The sequence below is a fragment of the Heloderma suspectum genome, chromosome 1 (assembly GCF_057233095.1).
Source record: "Heloderma suspectum isolate Gila_16-S chromosome 1, 16-S_ref, whole genome shotgun sequence".
In the NCBI taxonomy this organism is placed as follows: Eukaryota; Metazoa; Chordata; class Lepidosauria; order Squamata; family Helodermatidae; genus Heloderma; species Heloderma suspectum.
Window position 1 is genome coordinate 248,288,044 of NC_139458.1, and position 25,440 is coordinate 248,313,483.

General features: G+C 44.4%; 2 protein-coding genes across 8 annotated transcripts in view; one reads left to right on the top strand and one right to left on the bottom strand.

Annotated features, from left to right (window-relative positions):
- CEP68 (centrosomal protein 68) lies at positions 1–23,752 on the top strand. 6 transcript variants are annotated; one of them, XR_014786232.1, is made up of 8 exons: positions 1–510; positions 1,471–1,592; positions 11,432–11,878; positions 12,678–14,141; positions 14,869–14,994; positions 17,275–17,371; positions 18,519–18,685; positions 19,797–20,240. XR_014786232.1 is itself a non-coding variant. In XM_084823579.1 (8 exons), exons 3-8 carry the CDS (start codon positions 11,483–11,485, stop codon positions 19,845–19,847), a joined length of 2,298 nt encoding a protein of 765 aa, XP_084679705.1. In that variant the 5' UTR covers positions 1–96; positions 1,471–1,592; positions 11,432–11,482; the 3' UTR covers positions 19,848–23,752. The 6 variants fall into 6 exon arrangements, 3 of the variants coding, with proteins under 3 accessions (XP_084679705.1, XP_084679715.1, XP_084679724.1); XR_014786231.1 differs by having other exon boundaries at positions 1–96; XR_014786233.1 differs by having other exon boundaries at positions 1–92.
- Positions 23,733–25,440, bottom strand: part of RAB1A (RAB1A, member RAS oncogene family) — a 21,527-nt gene continuing 19,819 nt past the window's right edge. For both annotated transcript variants that reach the window (XM_084823626.1, XM_084823618.1), the window contains exon 6: positions 23,733–25,212. In XM_084823626.1, coding sequence (XP_084679752.1) covers positions 25,015–25,212 — 198 coding nt within the window. In that variant the 3' untranslated portion in view covers positions 23,733–25,014. The remainder of the gene's footprint in view (positions 25,213–25,440) is intronic.

The following is a 25,440-nucleotide window of genomic DNA, read 5'->3' on the forward strand; positions in this document are numbered from 1 at the left end:
GTTGCAGAGCGGGGCTGGAAGGGAGAGCAGCGCCGGGGGCTTTCGCGGTCCCCCCCCCGGAAGGCCCGTTGATCGCGGCCTCAGCCCCGGAGGCAGGTGGGGACGCGCTTCTATGCATGGGGAGGGGGAGACTTTCCCTCGGCCTCGGTTTGCTGCCCGAGCTTGAAACCGAGCCTGTTTTGCCGCAGCAGAATCGGGCCCAGCGCCGTCGGGGATCCCTTTTCTCCTGCGTGCTCGAGACTCCCCCCCCCCCCGCTTCGCGGGATCATGTGGAGCGGGGAAACGGCCAGTGGAGCCTCCCCACCCCCAGAACTGTGAAGTGGGTTTCTCTCCTTGCCCTTCCTGCTCCGGTTGGGTCGACACGCCCGAGCCTTTCCAGCTGAAACCGAGGCGGGCCTTCCCCGTTTCCAAAGAGATCTCCTTCCCGGAAAGCCCTCCGGCAAGCTCTGAGGCAAGGTCGTCGTTTGGTGTTCGCCTCTCTTGCCTCCTGCCGCGTTTGAGATCGAGAAGGTGCCGGAGTAGTTGCATGCGCGCACGGCGATCTGTCCTTCCAGTGTTCTTCCAATGGGTTAAATCCAGGCAGCTCACCAAGAGATTAGCCTCTTGGCCGAGGCAGGATCACTTTAACGGCAATCAAAGCTCACCAGAGACTTCAAGGAGAGTCGCGAAGTGCCGCTGTCTAGGGACTCGGCTGCTTTTATTTAAAAGCCTGGCAGCTGGTTGCAACTAACAGAAGGAAGGACTCGCATTGTGTAGCAAAGACGAGTTCCTCTCCCCGTTGTTTTCTTGTATATTGTTTTGTGTGCTTATCTTTAGTCGTGCTGTTGTACGCTGCCCTGTAAGGACGAGGGGTACGTTAAAAATATCAATAGGCTAGATCCAGAATCGATGTCCTCCCCCCCCCCCCATTAATCATTCTTCCATTAAAGTTCGAGGCAAAACTTCTTAACTCAAGTACCTGGTATGGGTTGTGTGGTTTGGTTCCTGATTTCAGAGTCTCGTTGAAATTCTGTCCTTTTGACTGTTCTAAAGAAGCGGACATAAAAAGTGGGGCCTCTTTGCATCAAAGCAGTGGCCTTTGCAGTCCAGAAGAGCTAACAGTGGAATTTGTTAAAAGGCACACTTAAATTTAGACTAGGCGGTGTGTTTATTGTGTGTGTGTGTGTGTGAGAGAGAGAGAGAGAGAACTTAAGGATATCCAGAGTGCAGCTTCCCATTTTTGTAGAGTGCTCAACGATTCAGAGAGGCTGTCCTTAATTTCGGTGAAGAGTTAGTTGGCTTCCTTGCGGGCATGTGAAATGTAGTGTTGTGGAGCCATGTAGTTCTTGTCCCTCCCAGCTCCATTGAGGTAGGAGTGAGTGCTGCCTACTGTATTGGTCAATTTTTCTTATAACCAGGAGAGGCTAAATAATAACAGATTTTAGGAAGGTCTGTCTTACCAACACTTGATTTTTAATCATTGACTTTCAGGTTGTCTTCAAGACCAAGAGGGAAATAGTAGAAGAAAACACTGAAGGCCTCTCCCACAGTGGACAACAACAGATGCTGGAACCTGGGGTCGCCTGGTGACTTTGACTTGTACAAGATTCAGGGTAGGCAAAACATAATTAATGTAAGGAATTTACTGGCACGAAATGTTGTGATGGCTGCTGAATTGGGCGGCTTTAAAGGAGGATTAGACCAATTCATGAGAGAGAAGGCCTGCCAATGGCTGCTAGTTATGATGGCTTTATGGAACCCCTAGGCCAGCAGGAATGGTGACCATGTGGCCATCCAGATGTTGATGGATTTCATTTCCCAGTATCCTTCACTATTGGCTGTGCTGGCTAGGGCTGATGGGAGTTGCAGACCAGCATTCCACACTGCTGCTCTAGGCTCCGAGGCAGCACGGGGGGAGGATTGTTATACTCATGTCTTGCTTGTGGGTTTCTCAGAGGCATCTGGTTGGCCATTATGGAAAAAACAGGATGATGGACTGGATCAAGGGTGGGGAACCTTAAGCTGGGGGCCAAATCCAGCCCCCGCCCCCAGGCCACACTCCATTCCCCCCAACATTTGGACAACTTTGGGGAGGGGAAGGTGTGGGGCACAATGGTGGGGACAAGAGTATGCAACCCCACTCCCTTTCTCTTCACACAATCTCAGTTGCTTGGAGAGACATGCCTGAACAGTGCTATAGGGGGCACAACTCAAAGTAACTTAACATAGTCTAGTAACCCCTTACCGTACTGCAATCAGTTTCTTATACTTGCAGTTGGGATAGTGAAAGTGTACTTTTGTTCCCTGCCTTTGTGTTCATGTGTAATAGTGCAGCACTTTTAAACAGAACCAGTGATTTGTGAGTGCTGGACCAGGGAATGGCAGTTCATGAGGACTGACTAATTCAGAATGAATGGGGCAAATGAATTTTTATATAGGTTCCCAAAGCTACTTGAGTTGTGATTTAACAAAACTTGGGGGACTTTGCAGACAATAAAAAGGTGTTTTAGTGCTGTACTAGCCCCAGCCCTGATCTAGTGGTATGATTGTGGGGGTGGATGCCTGTTGCAGCTCAGAAATTCAGGAGAGGGAGGGACCATAGCTCTGTGGTAGAGAACATACTTTTCATGCAAAAAGCCCCAGGTTCAGTCCCCAGCATCTCTAGGTAGGGCTGGAAAAACTCCTGCCTGAAATCCTGGAGAGCAGCTGCCAGTCAGCGTAGACAGTACTAGGCTAGATGGACCAATGATCTGACTTGACGTAAGGCAGCTTCCCATGTTCCTATATAATGTATGTATGTGTTCCTTGAGAAATGTGCATTGGGGATTGGCTGGGGGAGAGTACAAAAGTTAGATCAAAGCGTTTGGAGGGTTTTTGTTTTTGCAGGCTGTGTGTTTTAAAGCAACCTTCCCCAATCTGGTGCCCTCCAGATGTTTTTAGACTACAATTCCCATAATCCCTAGCCAGTGTGGCCAATGGTGAGGGATAATGGGAGTCATTGCTTAAAATGTCTGGAGGGCATCAGGTTGGGGAGCTGCTTTAAAGCAACATGAACATCCTGCATTGGGATGGTACAGCATGGAAAACCTGCCCTATTACGCAGTTTGAAAATAAATAAAATTAGCATACATATGTACAAAGTTTTTTAAAACAAACATGTTTGATGGGGGTAGGGAGAAAGTCGTGCATTGATTGTTAGCAGTGATGGCACAGGTACTAGCCAGTTGACTCTTCTGATATACAACCACATTCCATACAGGGGCGTATTCATGGGGAATCCCAGTGACAAACCATTGTTGACTGCTGGGGGGAAATCCAGAAGTGCTATCTTCGGGATGTCTGGATCTCCCACAATGATGCAGTAACAGATGCGCTATAAAGCAACCATCTAGAAAGATGTTTTGCACAGAGCCTATGTATATACACTGTTTGGCCTTCTTCTCATGTTATTGTCGTGTGTGTGTCTTTTGTGATGCGGTCAAGATCCCCATATGGTTACTTTTTTGCATTGTGAGATGATGGGCCATCTACGGGAACTGCAGCTTACTTGATCCTTGGTAGCACTGCCAGTCTTCTGAGGCTGAGCAATGTGCTTATTGTGCTACTACTGTAAAGTTTATGAAGCATGTAATTTGCCTCTTCCATGCTTTCCAGTACTGGGATTGCGGTGCGCTTGGTAACAACAGTGCTTGCCCATTGCTTAGCAATATCAACAAAATGCTTAATGCACAGTATTGTCATCCTGATAGATCTTCTTGGTTTCAAGATTCATTTGCCACAGTCAGTAACTTGCTGTGTATGGGAGCCTGGGAGAATTCAATTCTTCATTAGAGCAACAATTTGGAGAGGCACAGAACTATAGCAAGGACAGAATTAGGCAAGGTTGGATGATACATCAGTGAACCTGATGATGGCATCCCGAAAAGGCTGATGGGAATGTGGGAATGCGTCCGTTGTACTCCACCATCCCCGTGCCCTCTATATATTTGGAATAATTATAGTATTCCATATTTGGAATAATATGCTGTCCGGTGTTGGATCATAAGGCCACAGGTTTCCTGCGTTTAGTAACACTGGCCTAAGGTACACTCTCATTTTTTAGAACAGTGAGCCTGCTCTTCATGGTCACTCTCATGTCTAGGCTGTCCACATGGGAAGACTCCACACAGAAGGCAGCCGTATTTATTCCTTGCAGGGGGGAACCAAAAGCAACAGTAGCCCAGTACTTCTAATTAACACCAGCAAAGGAAGATCATCTTGGCCTGAAGTGCATGTAAATGCCAGCATATAGCTCACCACCTTGTTCTAGCCTTGAAAAACTGATCTCTCTCCATTCCGTTTCCTTCCACTCCCCTTCCCTTACAAATGGAAACAGTTTTAGTTTGTAAGCCTGATGGCAGGGCCTCTCTCCTGTTTTCTACTGAGGTGAGCTGCTTTGAGAGAAGATAATTGCCTGAAAAGCAGGATAAAAATGCAGTAAATTATAAGTAATATAGTGGTTGGCGTAAAGCAGTACAACAACAAAGAAACAAGGAGGCTCTGGATCCACTGAGGATGCAGTCAGTCTTCAGGTAAAATGTATAAGAAAGGTAGAAAGACGACCAACAGAGTATTAAACATATATATTTAAGCTACACAGCTACTGATGAGGATGGAAGCCAAAACGTTTAGCTTAAAATATGTTTTTAATACTCTGTTAGTCTTTCTACTTATATTAATGTATATGTTGTATATGTATATACAATACCACTTAGAGGTATTTTAAATATGGCAAGCAGTATATAAATCTATTAAATAAATGAATAAATACATTAGATAAGCTGAAAAGTCACCAAGTAGTGGGAAGGGTTCATATATACTGCCTTCACAGATTGTCCTGCAGAGGGAAAGATTTGGGTGTGTGTCATGCTCAGAGGTTGTGAACTTTATTGAGGTTCCTGCCCGTGCTAATTCCCTGCCCCTCAGCTTCCCTAAATAGAATTATTTGTGGAAGTACCTAAAAACCAGAGACCTTCTCACTCCTTCCCAGAGGAGAGCAGCAAAGAGACGGGAGAGGCAGTTCTCAGACAAGACGCAAATGTTTCTTCCCTTTATCCCTTCATACTTCCCACCCAAACCTCTAAAGCAGGGGTGGGGATTCCCAGGTCCGGGGGCCAGATTTGGCCCTCCTGGTGTGCCAATCCAGCCCTCTGAAGTTCCCCACATGGCCCCCCTTCTCCTGGCCCCATTCACTTTCCCCTAACCACCCATTGTTTGGTGGTTTCTCAGCTTTTGTGCAGCTTTTCCCCCATTCTGAAAGGTTGAAAGGCCTCTCCTAAGACTTAATCACTAGCTGTAAAAGCTTTAAGCTAAACGTTGCTGGTATTTTTTTGTATTTTTGGCTCCACCCCTTTTGCCTTTGGTCCCACCCACCACTGGCATACGCACGCCCCGCCCCCCCCCCCCCGCTTCTCCGAAATGGCATTTGGCCCTCTGGCTGAAAGACGTCCCGCACCCCTTCTGTAAAGCATGTAAATGGCCTTGTGTTGTGGGTCCCTGCAGCTAGTCCAGAAACCCTTTCTGTGCTCTGTTGCGTGTCCATCTTCCCATGCGTTGTTACTCTTCCCTTTCTGGACTGAGCAGTAGCAGGAGTCCTGTGATGCTGTGCAAGCCTGTAATTATGGGCAAACTGGGAGTGGGTTAAGTGCTGAGAAAATAGTTACAATGTACCCTGAACACTTCATTTCTTTCATCACCAAACACTGGTCAAATAAAAGAGTGTTTTATTTATGTTGCATCGTCCTGTTGTGGGTGCCTGATCATCTGACTTGGCACATTCTTATGACAAAGGTTCCAGAATTGTAGGGCTTGAAAAAAGTGGGCCATGTGCCCTGTTCCTTTGTGCCGAGGCAGGATCTTCCGTAATAAATAAACATCCCTCACAGACTAGCTCAATTGATACTGTCTTTGTGGCATGAAACCTTATTATATAGTGTTGATCCAGGCCTGCAAATAGCCAGTCACCTGTGGTGAGGAAGAATGATCTCTAGACAGGGCAACTACAGAAGCTGGCTCTTTTATTTTTATGTTATGCTTAGAATTGTGATGGCAAAAACCAGAAAAAGAAGTTTTGTGTGTGTGTGTGTGTGTGTGTGTAAGGAGAGTGAATAATTCAAAAACCATCCTCCCGGTTTTTTCCTCGAAGATGCTTGGAAAAAAGTTCCCCCTGGTTTTACCAGTTTCCCCCCATTTTTCTCTGGTGTTTTTTCCTCCTAGGCTGTCCTACTTCTAGTTATACTACAAATTACTAACTTGGATATAGGTGGGCTATTGACTTTGGGATTTATTTGGAAGGCCATGCTGACCCAGTTCATGCAACATCATGATACAGTATGCAAGTAGTGACTATAGGCTGAAGAACCCATTTAAGATATAGCCGTATCAGATCCAGTAAATGGATTAAAACAACAACAACACCTTCCTGTATATAGGGCATAGAGGACTCCTCCTGTATATATTATACAGTAAACTCAATTGAAATATGGACTTAATGTTAATATTATCATTGAAATAGTTGTGTGAATGGAACTCCTTTTAAATTAAAGATGAGCCTGGCTCAGCAACACGAGAATTTATTCATTTATTTATGACTTTTCTATGCCACCCTACAACAAAAATATTCTCAGGGTGGCTCACACAATAAAATAAGTAAAAAACAACAGTGATAATACAAAAAAAAAAGTTACAAAAGCGCAACTTGGGAACTGGCTGCAGTCGATCAGAATGGTTTGGTAAATACTTTAGTTCCTTGGGGGTAATGGCAGTATTTACACAAACTCAGAAATTAGGTTTGAAGTAGTGATGTACCAGATGTCTGTAAACAGGCATTACTTCTGGTGCACCGACAGTGTTTTTGACAGGTAATGGCCCCCAAACACCCCTGCTCTGCTCCCCTCTTCCACATTTATTCAGTGTCTGTTTACAGACCCCCTTCTCTGAAGCTGTTTCAGTGCCAGGTTTGTTCGTTTTTAAACTGCTGTGGCTTCTGGCTGGCTACGTGATCCAGCTGCGTGACAGTCATGTAGCCATCATGAAGATGTTAGCAGTGCCATGTGGCCAGTCACGTTTGGTTATGTGATGATGTCACTGTGGGCCAATGAAGCTCTCTCACTGGTCTCACTCTTTGCTGGGGAGTGGGGGGGGCAGAATGGGTTCCCATGCCAAGGCAGCTAGGCCAATATTCCCAGTCTTGATACAGGCTCTGTCAGTTTTGTTGCCTGCAAGTGCCAGAAGGCTGTGGCAAGATGGAACATCTGCTCACCTGCCCTTCACAGTGTGTCAGTATTTTTTTCATCATCCCTCCCAAAGTATCACCTCAAGGGGAGATGCTTCTTGTGGGTCAAAGATGCCTCTTGCTCCCCAGCGTAGATCATCATTGGTTTGATGCTTTATGTAATCCTACCTTGCTCCCAGCGATCTTAATTTGTTTACTGTCTACAGTTACTAGATGTGGATGTCAATCATGCGGCTGCTTCAGTCAGAACCCAGGAGTTGAGACAATGTAGAATAAAAACAGAGGGGTAGCCTATGTTTGTTGCGGCTTCATAGGCAGGCTTAAATATGTGCATACAAAATCCAGCAAAACCTAATGTGGTAAACCTATCTATGTTACAAAAAACAGCAGAGGCTTTCGGTTATGGGAAGATGTTCCATGTTGCCCATTTCTTCTTCATTTCAGAAACACTGGGTGAAATCCAGTGAAGGTTTTCCGCTGATGGAACTGCTCCTGTCAGTGGAACTGGGGGTGGGGGATTCCCTTTCCCCTCCGCAGCCCTGTGTGCTCTCAAAATCTGCTTCATTGGATTGGGGGACTTCCCGGAGCATATTTTCAGGGGACAATTACAATAACACACATTAGATATAATGCCAGTAACATTTCAGTTGCTCTTTTCAAACACCAAGATAATACACAGCTCAAGCTATTGGCACCTCACAAGATGAGGGACGTGCCAAAAGAGAAACGCTTTCATTGTGCCAAGGCTTTTCCTGTTTTGGAGTGTAAGACTTTGTCAGTGTGTTTTAGCTGTTGGAGGTTGAAGTTGCAAGGGAACCCTGAAGGCCAGGCTAATGTGCACACGTGCACAAAAAGTCTAGCTATACTCCCAGAAGAGCCCTCACCTGAATTCCATGCTCCATACCCTCACAACCAAGAGACACAGAAGGGACTAGAAAGAGAGGGTGGATCATTTCCCAGTAGGCTCCTAGTCAGCCACTGACAGGGACCCTGCTTTGAATTGGTCATCTTCCAGTGTTGACAGCAGCAGAGCCTTTAGCAGAAGCCTCCCTTTAGGCACTCCATCGCTACCCTTGTCCTGTGCACAGGCGTAAACAGGTACATAAGGGGAACGTGCAGACCATGTCTCTGCCATCGCTGTTCATGTTGTGGACGAGGGGATTGTAAAGGAAATACCCAAGACGAGCTAGGTTAAACAGTCAGAAATTTATTAGCACCACACAGCTGTGGGAGTCAGCCAAGAGCTGAATCTGATCAAAAAGAAAAATAGGGCATCTTTATATATACTGAAACTTGGAGAACAAAGAAAACACACTATGCATGCTCAGAAGCCAATTAGCACTCAGTAACAGTCTTATCAGTACAGCCACATTATCTCTTATTTCTAAGGTCCTAAGGAGAATTTCCTGCCTATAATGAGCAGCTTACAATTACCTTCTCATTGTCAAACACACATACGGTTTTCCAGGCCCATCAGGCAGCTTGGCTGGTTGCTTGAACCAAACTCAAGAGGCCTGGTCAGGCCTGCTTTCACAGGATCAAAGAGCCATGCCTCTGTCTTCACTTTGAGGTGAATAACTGTGAGTGTGTTGGGAGGTCCTTTGTATTGGGCTGTGCTGGGGGCCAGGTGGAAAGGTTTTGGGGGCTAGAGTTGGCCCCTGGACCTGCAGTAGCCTAGCTGTAGAGGAAGTGGGTGGCCAGCCTTAAACTATTGTCTGGATGGCTGGTTGTTGTTCTTTAAGATATATCATCACCACCATCAAGAAATAGTGTTGCAGTGGATGGTCCAACCCCCAGATTTAACAGGGGAACTTCTAGCGTTAATTGACTTTGCAGCCTGGTTTGAATACTCAGTTGCAGAAAGGCAGGATATGACTATAGTAAGAAAAATTTAAAATATAAACCCCTCATTCAGGGACTGTTTACATGAGGAGTTATCCTGTGCTAACACTTCTGATCTGTCTGAGTTTTCAAGAGTGTGAATCGAAAGATGTATTAAAAGGAGTCAAGCAGCCATAGTTAAATCTGGGGTTCTTGTCTTGCATCTCTTTTGTGTGTTTGCAGAAATAGCAGTTTTCATGTGGTTCTCTTTGGTGAGTGGTTGTTCATGGCGGCGGCGGGGGGGGGGGGGGGGATCTTTCAGCCCAAGGGCTGAATTCCATTTTGGAGAAGCTCTCGGAAGCCACATTCCAATGGTGGGCGGGGCCCAAAGACAAAAGGGGTGCAGCCACAGTTACAAAGTACACCAGCATATTGTAGCTTAAAGCTGTTGCTGCCAATAATTACATCTTAGGAGAGGCATTTCCATCTTTTAGAATGTAGAAAAATAGCACGGAGCAGGGAAACCACCAAACAGTGGAAGGGGATGAGAAAGGGGCATAGCCAACTGGGGAACCTTAGAGAGCCAGATCGGGAACTCCAGCCTGGGGTTCCCTTCCCTTCACTACAGTTTGTGAATAATTTGATGACTGGTGTGTGTGTGTGAGTGAAACTCCTTGGACATTTTTGTCCATTTAGACAAGAGTTGTAGCCTCAGGTTAACAAACACAGGATGGCAGTTTGTGTGCATTTAAAAAAGAAATTTGTATTAGAAATATAGGCTGGAAACAAAAGCTTCCCTTGCATGAGATCAGTGATGTACACACAGTACATGAAGGTGAATGCGTTATCTAAAGTTTGAAATGGGATTTTTTTTGGTGGGGGTAAGATGTCACTTTGGTTGTTCCCTTTGAGCATCCTCTCTCATTTATCTCTCCTCCTCTGCACCCTTTCCTTTCCTTTCCTTTCCTTTGGAGGCCTCTGCTGCCAGAAGCCATTGCTTGAATGGAAGTGGAAGCAAGCTTTTCCTGTCTTGCGATAATACAATAGGCAGCGGCAGTGGGCAGGAAGGAGAGGGCCTCTGCTGAGGAAGTTCCGGCTGCTGCTTGCAGGAAGTGAGAAGGAGATCTGCACCCCAGCCCTGGCATTCATAGGATGACCTCATGAAGGGCTCCTCTGAAAACATTTAGTTGGACACGTTAGGCTGGAACTGTTTGTGCAGATTTTATGAGGCTTTATCTGCGAGCAGGATTGAAGGGTGCAGTTGGACCCTGTCTACAGAATTTGTCTACAGAACAGTATATGGCCAACTTTTACAAAAGATTGTGCTCAAAGGGATCACTTACAGAATCCTCATGTGAGCCCCATACGTTTCTTCTGACTTGATCTCTATTTCAGGGGATATTGATTCTACAAAATCCATCTTCGACACAGCCTAAGCCATTGTGGTAATATATAAGGATTGGAGAAAAGAACCTTAGAAGTTAACTGTGGCCTCCGATGACTGGGTGTTCTGACTTCCATAATTTAGGGGATCAGAATCCCAACCATGTTCAGGAAGGTTGACACCAATGATGGAAAAGAGTTATGCATGTGTAATGGTTGGGTCACCCAAGGACTCGGGTAGTTAAGAGTGCTTTAATTAGCGACACAAGATCACCATTTGGGCTCCTTGGATGATTCTGGTGATATACAGCGTAGCCTGTGAGAATGTTTTAGTCTCTGGGTCCAGTAGAAAGTCCACAATAATAAATACATTATATTTACTGCATCATTTCTAATGCACCTATAAGGCATTATCACATCAGAAGTGAAATATTCCCCCCATGAACCATGGCTCTTTGTTAAAGGCTACTTCTCTGTGTAACATAGTCTGTTCAATATATGGTTGTGGTTCAATTTCAAGAGATGTATAGGCTGTTAATTGTTTTGTATTCAGACTTCATTTTAAACTAAGACTTTTAATAATAGATAGTTACTTCAGCTGATTTTGGATTTTACTTTTTAAAATGTAAATATACCTCCTGATTTTTGTATGTTCAAATCTGCCTTTTTTCTGATCCAGGATTTAAACTCTTGATTTCTAAAGATCATGTATACTTGCAGCCTGGGAGTAAATTCCATTGAAAACAATATGACTAATATACAAATGAATATGCATTGGATCGTGATACACCATCCAAGTGAACAAGCATAGGATTTTTGACGTAGAGAGCAATCCTGTGCTTGTTTACGTAGACATTCAGTCCCACTGGAGCTTACTCCCAGGTAAGTATGCATAGGATTGTGGCCTCAGTATTAGATATGTGGGGAATGATAATTTCTGCTGTTTTTTGTTTGGTTGGTTTGCTTTTGTTTCAGGTTACAGGACTTTGTATTTTGAGCCCTGAAGGAAAGGAATTTGCTTCATAGATGGCCTTGGAGGTAGAAAAGTCTCCTTTTGATGTTTCGTTAAGTGTGAAGGCCAAGTGCTGTGGTAGGTGGAACTGCAAGGAGCTAGAGACGGACTACCCTGCATTAGTCAGCCAGGTTCGCCAGCCCTCAGATGTGGAAGATGAAGCCCCCTTTCTCAGAGGAACCAAGGAGGAAGAGCTCACAGCTGTAGAGGAAGATGGTTCCGCAGTTCCCAGCATTACTGAGAGGAACCAGAAATACCATGAAATGTCTTTCATGCCTTCTGGCAGGTTTTGCAAGATAAAAGCAAAAGCCAAGTCTGTGGAGAGAGAGCTGCTAGTTGGCAAAACGGCTGATGGTGGTGATACCCCCCCTCATTTTAGCAGAGCTGGTTTGCACCCTGAAGACCCACAGGTGAGCGTATTTTAGATTAGGACTGTACGGATTGTATAAAATCCACTCTATCCGTGTTTCACAGATTGTCAGGTGCCTTTTGTTCCATTGTCCATTCACAGACAGATTCGGTTATTTTTTCTGTCTCGAATTTCTCCAGCATCTCTATTTTAGATATCCATACTTTGGCACTACTGCCAAAATATTCCTAAGGAGATAGATCCTTGCACTTTGTAACATGTATAGACATAGTCAGGGTAGGAATGGATGGGGTGATGATCTGTGGGAAGGATCAGGTAGATTGAGCCTGCAGTCTTATGCAGTGTCGCTAAGGAGTAAGCCCCGTAGAACACCATGGGACTTAACTTCTGACTAAACATGCGTAGGATTGTGCTGTGAATCACAAAGGTTAGTGTAACTTCGCTACGATTTTGTCTATGACATACAGCTAAACGCTCTGTGAGTCCTAATGCTCATTGAGTGTATTGCTCACTGGCTTTGGCACAAGGGTGTAAATCTGCCTTCCCCAATCTGGTGCCCTCTGGATCTGTTGGCCTGTAGCTCCCATCAATGGCCACTTTTTCCTATTACTAGGGGAATGTTGCTCTCTTTTAAATGTCTGAACAGTACCCAAGACACAACTATGGAAGTATCTAACCTTGTTTACTTAAATCTTTGTGAATGTGGCTTGCAGCATAAGCAAACTAAGCAGGCCTTATCTGAGTGAACTAATATGAATGTTGTTAGCTGCTCAGAATATACTTCCTTGTAAGATCAGCCAAGGCTGCTCTTCATCCCTGCTTTCTCCTTTTTAAAACAGCTTCCACAGATGAAGGCAGTCAAGTGCTCAGATTCTGCAAAGCTGCTTCAAGGTTGGCTGGAACTTCCTGGAGTCCTCCCAAGGAAAGCTGTGGACGCTGCCTTGTACGGCCCTACTGTGGGATCCCGTCACAGCCTTGACGCTGGCTGCAGGAGCCAGATGGCCTTTGCCCCTTATTCCTCCACTCCGAAACGTTCATCCTGTAAAAGAAACCCTCGTTTTGATGCTGTGACGTCCATGCTTCCTAGGACTGGCATTTCCTTACAACCTCCAGAAGACTCCAATTTTGAATGGCAGGAAATGACTAGATCCAAGAGTTTCTCAACTTCTGGGGCTGTTTCATCATCTGAAACATCTATTCCATGGTATCGGCACAGTCTGTCCGACCCTGAAGAAACCCCCATGCTAGGCACGCACAAGCCAATGCCTATGGATTGCTGTTCCCGGGTGGGCCAGGTAAGAAAGATGTCCTCCTTCCAGGCTGACTACTGGGCATGTGCGATCCCGGATTCTCTTCCACCATCACCAGACCGTCAGTCCCCGCATTGGAACCCGAACAAAGAATATGAGGATTTGCTTGATTACACCTACCCTTTAAGGCCAAAATACAAGCTTGCAAAGAACCCCAAAGACTCCACTGTCCATGATTCTGGGATTGACTTGGACAGCCTTTCCATTTCCCCTGAGAGTACCTTGAAGTCCGTGAGTGTGCAAGGCCAAGAACATGCAGCTGTGGGGATCCAGAGCACACAGAGGGTTTCAACGCCATTGTTGAAAAAGCTTGAATGCTCAGCTCCGCTTTCTCACTACCAGCTTTTACCTGTTGGGAAAGTCTCCTTTGTAGATGCTGGCCCCTCTGTCAGCAGAATTGGCGAGATGGCGCATGGCTTGTCTCCTCAGTGCGCTGGGCCTGGTCCATCCAATGCAACCAGCATAGGCAAAAGGGGCTGGAACGTGAGGGAACATGACTGCCTTAGAAAGAGGGATGCTGCTAGTAGCAACTTCATACGCTCCACACAGCTGCTGCCCTTACAAAAAGCATGTTACAGTGATGAAGAATATCTCTCCTTACCCCCCAGACTCAAGGAGTTGGAGACATTGGCTCATCAGTTGACTGAACTTTCACTGACTGTAAGGAAATCTGAACTTGGCCATGTACACGATGACTTGCCATGCACCGGTGCGAATGGAGAGCAGCTTCCACCGGAGGATCAGGGCAACGGTGGTGGTAATGAGAGCCCATGGGAACTGCACTGCAATGCTTGTCATGCGTGCAGCTTCCAAGAACACGGTGTAGAAGGCCTTCTGAGCAATCGAGGCTGCAGGGACCGGGAAAGCATGCTGGGAGAGACTGTGTGCACTGATTTCCTTGGAGCAAGACGCTTAGGGTTCCTGGAGAGTGGAAGCCAACATGCTGAGCAAGAGAAGGACCATTACAGCGACTCCCTTGCACAGCGTGTTAAGGTAAATGTTTGAAAATTCAAAACTGAATCTGGACAGCTTTTCATAAATGGTTCTTAAGAGTTCTTAGATTGACAGCACTCCAGGAAGAGGCCTCGGTGAGTTTCACCACAGCTCAGTGCATGTTTACTTGGAAGTCATTCCCTCTGGTTTCTGTGGGGCTTACTCCCAAGTAAGTGTGCATGGAATCGCAACATCTGTCATTTTGAAGGGCTAGCATCATTGGGCTGAACCATTCAAAATATGACAGGATCCAAGTGAGATATCCATCCACCAAGTTTGGCATACTTGGTTTACCAAATGATATTCAGACTTGTAGTAGATATTTTATTTGATCGGAGAGCGTCCCAGGGACCATAAGATTGCTCGGAAAAACCCTTCTGAGGTCAGAGACAGTGTTCTGACCTCGGAAAGGAGAGTTGGAGATCCAACCCCCCTCTCCCTTGCAGTCAGCGCAGAAAGAACCATGTGGGCTGCCTCCGAGGCTGGAAAAGCAACCTTTGAGCAGGAGGAAAGGGGGCGTTGTGGTATTGTATCTTGTTCAAATCAATATACCTTAAAAATAAACTGGCCTTCTCGGGATTCTCACCAGCATTCTGATCCACTTGGTGAAGCCTTCTTCTCACCTTGCAGCTAAATTAACGATGGTCAGCCATCGTGAAAGTTGATCGAGTCTAATGTTATCATTTCGTATGTAGCTAATAGATGCCTTTCTTCTGATTCATCTAAGTAGATATTTTGCTGTCAATTAGAAGAGCTCATTTGTTGGCTGCACAAAGTAGCAGAAGTGACGGACAACTGGATTCCTCCCAAGCCAGAAATTGAAAGTGTTAAAGCATCACTGCAAAACTACCTGGTAATTGTCTTCTCTTCCCCCCGTCCCCTTAATTGTGAATTTGAGTCGCAGGGTTGTCCGGGTTTCTGTCTTTTATAATTTATAATCGCATTCATATGCTGCTTGGTAAGTAAGGGCCCACAAGATGGTTATCTGTCACTGACCTCAATTTTGCTGTCCGTGGTGGGAGTTGGGGGAACAGCAATGGCCATGCTCTGTGTTGTGTCCCTTTCTACCCTGCCCGCTTTTGACAGCACACTCAGTCCCTTCTGTGCTCTATCATGAGCGGCTTTCATTTTATGGGAGAAACTAGCTGCTGAAGAGTGGTCTAATTACATTCAAAGGGCTGGATCCACATTGGATCTGGGTTAGAGATGTACAGTATCGGGAAATTTGGAGGCGATGGGAAAAACCCATTTTGTTCCTGGTCTTTTTTCCAGAACCCCCCCTGGACATTTTGGGAAATATTGCAGAATAACCAGTACTTATTTTTTAGCACTCTTTACAGATCTAAAGTCGCTTTCTTGCTTTAGGACAGCCTTCCCTAACCTGGTGCCCTCCAGATATTTTGGACTTCAGCTCCTATTAGCCTCAGCCAGGATGGCCAATGGTCAGGAATGCTGGCCACTGTAGTCCAAAACATCTGTAGGGCACCAGGTTGAGGAAGGCTGCTTTAGGAATGTAAACCAGCCTTTATGTTCCTAGAGTTATGTATAACTTCGCTTGCTCATAAAATTATCATTATATTTGAAAGCTTTAAAAACTGAACTCAATAATCTTAATGAGAAATGGAAGAAATAACTATGCTGAGAATTTTACAGAGAGGATTAAAAACATTTTTCCCCAGTGCTTTATTATTTCCTGACATTTTACCTCTCTAGTCTTTCTATAAAAGTCTTCTTATCACATCGTTTTTAGAAATCATTTGGGAGGGAGTAAAGGCATGGTAACAACTTGTCTTCAATTCTAAAAGAAAATATTTCATAATCCAAAGTTTTTTCATTTTTTGGAAAAAACAAAAATAGTCCTTGGGGAAAAAATGGAAAAGAACTGTTTTTCCCCGGAATTTTCCCTGTTTTTTTTTCCAGGCCTTCATATCTCTCGTTCATGCGATGGGATTGGCGGAAGTGGACTTCCCTGCCCCCTCCTCCCCACAGCAACCCCTGCAGCCCCCTAAAAATGCTGCACAGAGGGTCAGGGACCCAGCTGAATGGGGTGAGCTGTGGTTCAGGAGGGGAGGTTCCTTGAAAATCAGGGAAAGGCACCATCAACAGAAGGATGGTCCTGGGCCCAACTTTAATTGTGGTAGACCCAACAGCTTGCTCAAGGGCTGGGGAACATCGTAGATCAGCATCCAGACCTGGAATGTGTATATTATTTTGAGGTTCTCATCCTTGGAGAGCGCTGCTATTCTTGGTGTACAAATGGTAAAAACTGAGGCGCAGATATGCTACAGCCATTTCGGTCGATCGTCCATCTTTCTTGCGTGATGAGGGCAGGCCGTTTACTTTACTTGGGTTCCCTGAAAACGCAGGTTCTCTCAAAATAGGAGTACCTGCACTGGATGTTGTGGCCCAGCATGAGAAACAGCGGCAGAGGTCTGTGCTGCAGGCTTTGAACTACTTTACTGAAGTACAAGTAATTGTGCTGAGCTCAATGATTTTAGGATAATTGCTGTTGCTACTAATTAGGGTAGTAGAAAACTTTTTTTAAAAAATGCTTAAACTGAGCAGTGCAACCCTAAGCGGATTTACTCAGCTTGTCTCTCGACTTCAGAGTGATTTGCCCCCAAATAAGAGTATGTAGGGTTGCAGGCAGCCTGAGCTGGCTTTTTAGAATTATGTTTTGATGCACGTTATGTTTTGAAGACAAATATTTTGTGAGCTTTAAATGCATTGGGTGACATCCAACGTCGTGTGACCAGACTTCTTCTCTTGAGATGTGACTCCCCCCCCCCCACACCACCCTGCATGCCTCCGCATCTGTTCCAGAGGGTCTCCCTACCCTCCAGTGTAGCTCTTGCATGGGGGTGTGGTGAGCTGCAGCTGGGAGAGGGAATCATTTCTGCCAACAGCATCTGTTCATTGCAGCTGGGTACAGTTGGATTTCATCAGTTTCGCTGAATCTGTGCAGTCTCTCTTGGATAATGAATAATTTTGCAATCTGATGGATGAGCTCACAATTAAGTCGATTACATCATGTGATTCGAACCTGATTTAGGCAAGAACCTGATGGCACTCTGAATCTTTAAATGAATCTTTCCTTGTTACAGCTCACAACATCAAATACATTTCTTTACAGGAGTTCAAAAAGGATTTAGCTGGCCACCAAGCACTATCTGAAGGTGTGCTGCAGGATGGTGAAAGGCTCCTCCGTTGTATGGCATCAAATTCACCAGGTAAGGAGAGATGATTTCACATGGGAACTGGAAGCAAAATATGATGTTGGAAAAATGACGTAGTGGGGTACAAGCCAATTAAGAGACAGAGTTTCTAGCTCTCGTGGTTTTAAAGCTACTTTAAAAAGCATGATTCAGCCAAAGTTGAGCACTTTTAAGGAAGCAATCCTGTGGCCACTAGACGCTGTCTAGAGGGCCGTAGGATATGCTCTATTCCGGGAACCAACCTCCGAGCCCGTGCTCCAAGGTCGGTTCCCAGAAATCTGACTTCCCTCCTTATCCGTGCTGCCTCAGAGGCAGCCTGGAGAAACCCCATCCTCCACGCTCAGAAGAGGAGCGTGGAGCGGCTGAAAAGGGGAGGGGCTGGGGGGCGTTCCACGGTGGGGCGAGCGGAGCTATGTGTACAACACATCCAATGTGTCGTACAGCAGCTTCCTCTCCTGGTTGGCCCCCCTGCCTCTAGACAGCCGAAAACGCCTGTCTAGTGAAAAAAGCAAGGCAGGAGAGGCGCGGAGGGAATGATCTCCCCATGCCTCTCCTGCCTTGGTTTGGATAGGCGGTCGCCTCCGAGATCGGAGGCAGCTGCCTATCTAATTAGGATTGCGCCCTAAATTGCATTAATTTCAATAGGGGACACTTGCAATCCTGAGTTCAATAGGATTTACTTCCAGGGAAGTATGTTGAGGATTACAGCCTCAAGCACATAAGCTCATGTTGAAATTAGTGGGACTTAAAAATGCTAAACATTTTTTCTTGCCTTTAGGTCTCAAAAACTGGAAGGCCAAAAAATTCAGGTTTGGGGATTTTCAGCAAACACATTATTTTCAAACCCTAGTTTGAAGGGCTAACCTCAAATTTTATAATTTTGGGGCCGAACAGTGCAGCATATGGCAGAATACAAGTGAGAGGTCCATTGACTATAGCGTCCTTGGTTTACCAAATTATATGCAGACTTGTAGTAGATATTTAATTAAATTTGTATCTCCCCTTTCCATCAAGAAGCACAAGGTTCTTCTTTTCTGCCCTCTCCCATTTTTTCCTCAAAACAATCCTGTGAGGTAGATTAGGCTGGGAGAAGGGGAGTGACTGGCTCACCACAACACTGCGCTAGATACAACACATTTTCACATTAACCTTTGCTTGTTAGTTTTACAGGACACTCTTGGTTTGATTGCAAAACAATCCAGTGAGCTTGAAGGCCACGCAGCACGCCTGCATGAGTCTGTTCTAGCAGCCCTGGATACTCTCAGTGCTGGCTTGACGAAGAATTGTGATGCTCCGCCAGCGGCAGTCCATGCAGAGTCATCCAAGTGGGTAAGTACAAGAAGGAAATGGGTAGCGGGGTAGATGTGAAAGAATGCACGTTTGTTACAAGTAAATGAGACAAAGCACTCAACTAAACTTACTCAGAAATTAAGTTCTTCTGAGGTGGAGTCTAAGAGCATTCAGAAGTTCCCATATTGTGAACTAGGAAAGTCTCCTCCATTAGTGCTCAGTCTTCTTCAGCTTCACTGAATCCAACTGAAGGAGAGAAAAGGGTTAGTGGAAATTAGGCAAGCCCCTAACTTTACTGGGGTGGATTTCAAAAAATGTCCTTCAAGGTTGTGGAGTGGATAAAGGCAGACATGATTGCTTTGATTCTGGCAGTGCAAAACTCAAAAGGTCTGGGGAGAATTACAGGAGATTTGTTTTATCCTAGCGGTTCTACCGTGTGCAGGCTGGTATGGGGTTAGTTGTAATACAGGGATACTTACTTGACAGTTGAGGATCAAATGTTTGTGGGATGATGCACAGCAATGGGAAATGTAGAATGACCTCCAGTGGCAAAGCTACTGGCCTTGTTTAGTGTTACACTAATGTATTATATATAGTGGTTTGATATGTGACTGCACCACAAGGGCCCTCTGTTGCCACTCCACCACTTTTATTTTTCCTTTGTTGCTGTGTTGTTCTTTGTGCATCTTGCAGTACATAGGCACAAAAGCCTAGAAATAATGTGGGATAAAGTTGTGCCTTTTCACAAGTAACTGTAAGAGTGTGTGCCCAAAAGTACCACTTGAAACATGCAGCAATATACCATTTCAGTTGAGGCAGTGATTCTCTCAGGTAAATAGGGGGCAGTAGTGGACTGCTTGAAGAAGGGGGTGTGGGGGGGCAGTCTCTACAGCCAGACCAGCTTTAGTGCGGGACATTTAGTGTGAAGGACATTTTGGCTTCTTTGCCAGGGCTTTAGTTATTGTCATAATTCACAGGGTGTGGTCTAAGGGCACATGGTGGGGGAGCCTTGCTGAAGCTGAGTAGACCTGGTCAGTGCCTGGATGGGGAACTGCCTGGGTAGCCCATGTAGAATACTTTCAAGTTCCATAGTGGAAGAAAGACAGGATACAAATGTAAACTACTACTACTATTATTATTATTATTTCAGACAATGCCTCCAGTTGAAGTGGAATTTGGCAGCCAGTCTTTAACTGAATGAGAGACCTGCTTCAGGAAAGAATTTGATGGGGCAATGCTAAACTGTTCTCTAAACCGAGGGCCAAAACATTGGGGCCTTTTTCTTCAAAGCTGTGACCTGCTGAAGTGTCACGTTAGAGCAGCTGGCTTCACATTGGTGCCAGAGAGCACTATTTGGAGAGCACTGAGGATGGCACTTCTGCTGCTGTTGGAGTGACGAGTGGCTTAACAATGAGCTGCTTCAGACAGTTGGATATCTGTTGATTAATACTACTTATTTTATATTTTGTCAGGTGAACAATTGTGATTCTTCAGTGCCTGTTCCCCCTGTGGTTCCCTTTCAAAAGATTCGTATAACGTTTTAGTAACATGAGATTTCTATGGAAGGCTACATTTCAAATAAAACAATTATTTTAACACCGTATTATTTATTAGAGCAAGCACTGGAAATAAGTGTCTTTGGTACACCTGACAGCTTCTTATGAAGTTAGATAATGGTGTCATTCCATAGCTCAGCACTAGAGCAGTGAGCCCAGACAAGCAAGCCTTGGGCTCATGCACTCCCCTGTTCCCCTCCAGTATGGCGATAAAGAGGGGAGAGCAGACGCAGCTGTGCCATTTAACTAACCACAGTTTGGACACAACAACCAGGGCACTGTAGTTTGTCCAGACAAGCCAGGAGTGTAAATTGCAGTTTGAAGTTGGGCTGTTTGGACAAGCCATAGTTTGTGCCTTTTTGGACATAACTGCAGTTTCAAATAAGAAACACATGCTTCTGATCTTGTCATGGGTGTGCTGCAAGATGAGAAGGAAGCAGGGGTGGGAGGAGCATCCAGCTCAACGATTCATTCCGGTAGCACTAAACAAGGCCAGTAGCTATGCCATTGGACCTGATAAGCTTAAGCCCCCTTATAACCAAATACCCAAGAATTTTCACGCTCGAAACACATCCGAAAAGTTTGGATCATTACATCTCTCCGACGAGTATCTGGCTAAATGGGGGCGCTATATTCTTTTCATTGTGGCAAGGCTAGAGAGTAAGCTTGTAACAGAAAACCATGGTTTGGTGTTACAGCATGAGGAGGCTTGCACACTCCCTCTTCTTCTCCTTCCCCTGAAGGAGATTAGAGGCTTCTGCTTTTCCATAAACTAGATTGCCCACAAACCAGAATCCAAAACCATGGTTTGATGGCAAAGTATTGGTTGAATGAATCAAGCTTGCTACATGCAGATGCAACAGCTTCTCCCTGTACTCGTGCTTGGTTGAAACGGCAAGCTATACATTTGAATAGACCCTAAATGGTCTGCTCACTTTCCCCCCACTATGGAAGATGTTGTCTTCCAAGTAAATGAATTAAGTACCAGAATGTCACATCTGTGTAATGAGAGTAAAGCCGTAATTATATGACCACAATCTAGAAGCTAGACAAGTTGTGTGCTTTTAACAGGCCTTCCAGTCACCTTTACTTTTTAGCAAGTCAAGTACACTCAGTTGCCCTTTATCCTAACTACTGTGGGGTTAGAGTAGGGGCAGGCAGAAGGTAGATCACACTTTATGGGTAGATGTCTGGGTGATTTGCAATAGATCAGCAAGAATCTGTCTGCTGATCAACTTCTTTTTAACAATAGCAACAATATGAAGTCTGCAGTCCTGTGCAAACTTAGTTGCCTGATACATGGGCAAATTGTCTTAGCCTTCGTGTTGCCTAGCTATAAAATGAACTTTATACTTGTAAGAGTGCTGGCACAACTTGCTGTTTCATAAAATTGCAACTTTAAAAAAAATAACTGTTGGTCTCAACATTCCTCACCCATAGAATATACTTATCAATTGGTTGCTTTTGACCAGGTCTTGATGCAGCTCTGCTGGCCAGTTTTAGTTTGTGTTAGAATCTCTGATATGTAGCCAGATGGAGATTTGTACTTGCATATGCAGGTCATCCCAGTGTATGTTATCTGGGGTGCAGGAGGCAGTGGGCCCTACCCTCTGTGCCACCATTTTGTGTCTAGCTCTGCCCCCTCCTGGCTTAGGTAACTTAACTTGCTCAAGAGCACCATGTTGAAGTAGCAGTTTGAACCAGTTAGCCTCCTTCAAGCATAAGCAAGAGGCTACAGTGCCAGTGTGTTGAAATGTGTGTATTTTCTGTCTGCTCCAGAGTGGTCCATGTAATTACTTGCTTCAAGGGACACACAATAGGAAGTAGCATATGACATATAAGCATTGCCGCTTATGATTATATTTTGAGAATAACTGAGCATAACTATTATGCTCTGAGAGGCCTAATGTGCACAGTATTACCCTAAAGTAGCAGCGAGCAACCTCTTCAAGCCTGTGGGCACATGTGACTTTTCCAGGGCTGCAGGCACATTTTGTCATCTCCCCCCCCTTTCTGGATTTTCACTTTTCCTGCCCCCATCACCCTGTGGCCTCTCTACCTTTTTCTGACTTCTTGCTTCCTCATTAGGGCTTCCTTGCCTCAGAGGTGATTGCAGAGGTAGGCAGCAGCAACAGGGTGGGGGCAGGGATTGCAGGCAAGGGCTGGGGGAGGGGGTCTGGCAGGCAGTGTCAGGAGTCCTGGTGGGGGCTGTGTTGCTGACTGCTGCCCTAAAGCGTTTCAGAGCTTTGAAGCTCTAGCTGGATGCCTTGATGTTGCATGTTTTAGGAGTTTCAGACATTCTAAGCTGCTGTGGCTGAGAATCAAAACTACTACACATTCTAACTGGAATGCAAAAACAGCAATTCTTACTTTGCCATAAAATCTGTGTAATGACTAAAACTTCAAAAGACTTGAAGGCCTTTTATCCACACTTAATAGACAAATTAAGTTTTGGAAATCTCTCACATTGACAAGGGTTGCAATTGCCTACATAGATTTCAAGGCGCATTTGCAAAACATTTGTCTATGAACCAGAAACTCTCTCCCCAGTGTTTCAGATTGTTGTCTGGTTCCCAGATTTTAAAAAAAAACTTTGCTAGAGCCAGAATTGATACTATAGGTTAGGCAGAAGCTAGTATGCAAGTCAAAGCTATACAAAGGAAGGGGCATAGGGATTCACTCAGTTTACACAAATGGAAGTTGCTCAGCTGCTGTTTATGTACAGTACGTGCAGATTACAATATAGGAGTCCTGGAGTATCCATCCATTTGTGTTCTATAAGTTTTCTGAATTTTAGAAAAGAAACTGCACATCAGTTCCCTCAAACAGTTGTACTCAATGGATTCACTTTAGATACTCTCGAACAAAGCTTCTATACTTTCAGAATGACCAACGTTCCTTGAACTGAAATCTTAAGTGTTCTGATTTTTTTTCCAGCACAAGTTCCTCTTGATCTATACAGTACATGTATAGCATGATATGAATTGATCCACTAAGCACATGTCATTATGAAGTACACTTTATTGTGAAGGTCAAGAGCAAATTCAAAGTTTCAATAATTTCAATTTTCTGAAAACAGTATGAAGACCTAAGGTATTCCAGTTGTGGATGCAAACTGCTAATGCTTATCGCATGACAGGGATGGAATTTTCATTTTAGTGTTTTGCTAATATATTTGCCTCTTGACATATCTAAGTGGCCTATTTTGCAGTCACATCTGGATGTTTTCTTACCAAAAAAAAGCCTTAATTGCAGTTTTATATTAATCTCTTTTACAGAGATTCTTTCTTCAAATTGGTAACTTTAAAACCCAGATATCAGGCACTAATGGAACAGTTTATCTGTATAAAAGTTCTACATGCGGGTACTGTAGCAGTAAGTCTAAGCCACCATTTCTGCTCAAACTCACATTTTGTATTAAAAAGTCTCCTCCCTGCAGAAAATTACATCAATATTCTGGTCAGTTACCTTATTACCAGTTCCCACCACTTCAGCCTCCTTGTGCCTTTGTGCATAACAAAGCCAACCAATAAATTGCACTAAGTTTTATTAAAGTCAACAGTATTTGATTGTGAGAGAATGGAAGTAACATTATTTAGAAAAGACATAACATACCATTAGTTAACATCACCTTGTTAGTTTGAAGTCATTCATATGTTAGGAAAATACTGCTTTCCTCTTACGACAGAGCAAGAGACACAGGTTATTTCTAAATGAAATCATTTAGAAACTGATCCAGACACACTTAGGATTGGGGAGGGTGAGGGAAGAGAAATATGGTACATTTAGAGTAATTATGATTCTATAAACAAAGTTATAGGTTGTGTTCCAAGTATAGCATACATGCCAGAAACCCTGTGACAACTTAAGTAATTTAGGCCACATTTGCTAGTTATTTGCTGGGCTGGGCTGGTCTGGTCTAGGTAAAGGTTCTAAAGTGCCATTACTGCACATAAAAGTTCATATGGGGGCACAATGCAGGCCTTTCCCCTTAGCCATAAGAATTAAGACAATACTTATCACCATATAGTTTGATATTACTTCCAGTAAGTACAATATTTATTAAACATTTCTTCCGTTTATTACATATTGTGCAACCAATTACAATATTTTGCAGCCACAAATTATATGCAGAGTATGAAGAAAAATCAACATCTGGGATCCAAAGAGCTATTACAGGATTGCAACTTCCTTTTGAATGGCATCTCCCCTCACCCTTATGAAATGCCCCTCAGTTTCAAAAGAGGTTTGCCAGGGGAAGTGCTGATCGAGAAAAACCCAAACTTGCGATGGGTGTACAGAACTAGTTTGTGCAGTTCTTTGGATCCTGGCCAGAGTGTAATCTTTCCATTTATATCTCTACAAGGAACTAGCAAATTAGATCTTACATAGAATGTATTACTGAACTTTATGCATGGAAAAGTGACAGACACAGTTGTGCTGTTGGATACAAAAAATGGCTAAACTTCATCTTCAGAAGACTAAACCTGACATCTAAACATGCCAATATGATCAGAACAAAAAAAATATTCCAAGTTTAGCCAACCACAGGAAACAATCTGGTATAAGAAAAAGCAACGAGGATTACACGCAATTATAAACCAGCACACAAAAGGTTTAACACATTTCTGAAAATGAAGTTAGCTTTATTGAGTTGGGGGAATAAAAAAGTCAGTATTGACCATTTACAATCTCTGACCTTTGTGGAGACGGTAAGAATCTGTTGTAGTGCAGCTACATACAGTACAATTCAGGCAATTTTTTTCAGTTGGGTTCAGATTTCAGATTCACTGTTGAGAAGGGAGGAGAGTTTTAGCAGCAACCTCCACTAGACTGCTTGACTGGAGTGCTCTGAATTTTAACATTGGACTTCTCTGCACCACCTGCTGTAGCTCCAGGACCCATTCGTTTTTTTATTTCAGCAGCCATGGTCATGAAAGACTGTTCTACATTTGTTGCATTCTTTGCACTGGTTTCCAAAAATGGAATCCCAAGGGAATCTGCAAACTCCTGTAGGAAAAACATGTCACTGTTAGTTGTGTTATCCAAAACTTGGATATGAATGAAGTTGCTTTGTGTTTAGCCACTGTACATGAGCAGTCACCACCACCCCTTTGATTAGGTACACTTTACATATCTTGAATTAACTACTGCTGTTGTATACCAGCTAGCCATTGTGATCATACTTCAAGACATAACTTTTAAAATTTAAAAAAGAAGCTGTAAAGTCAGTTGATA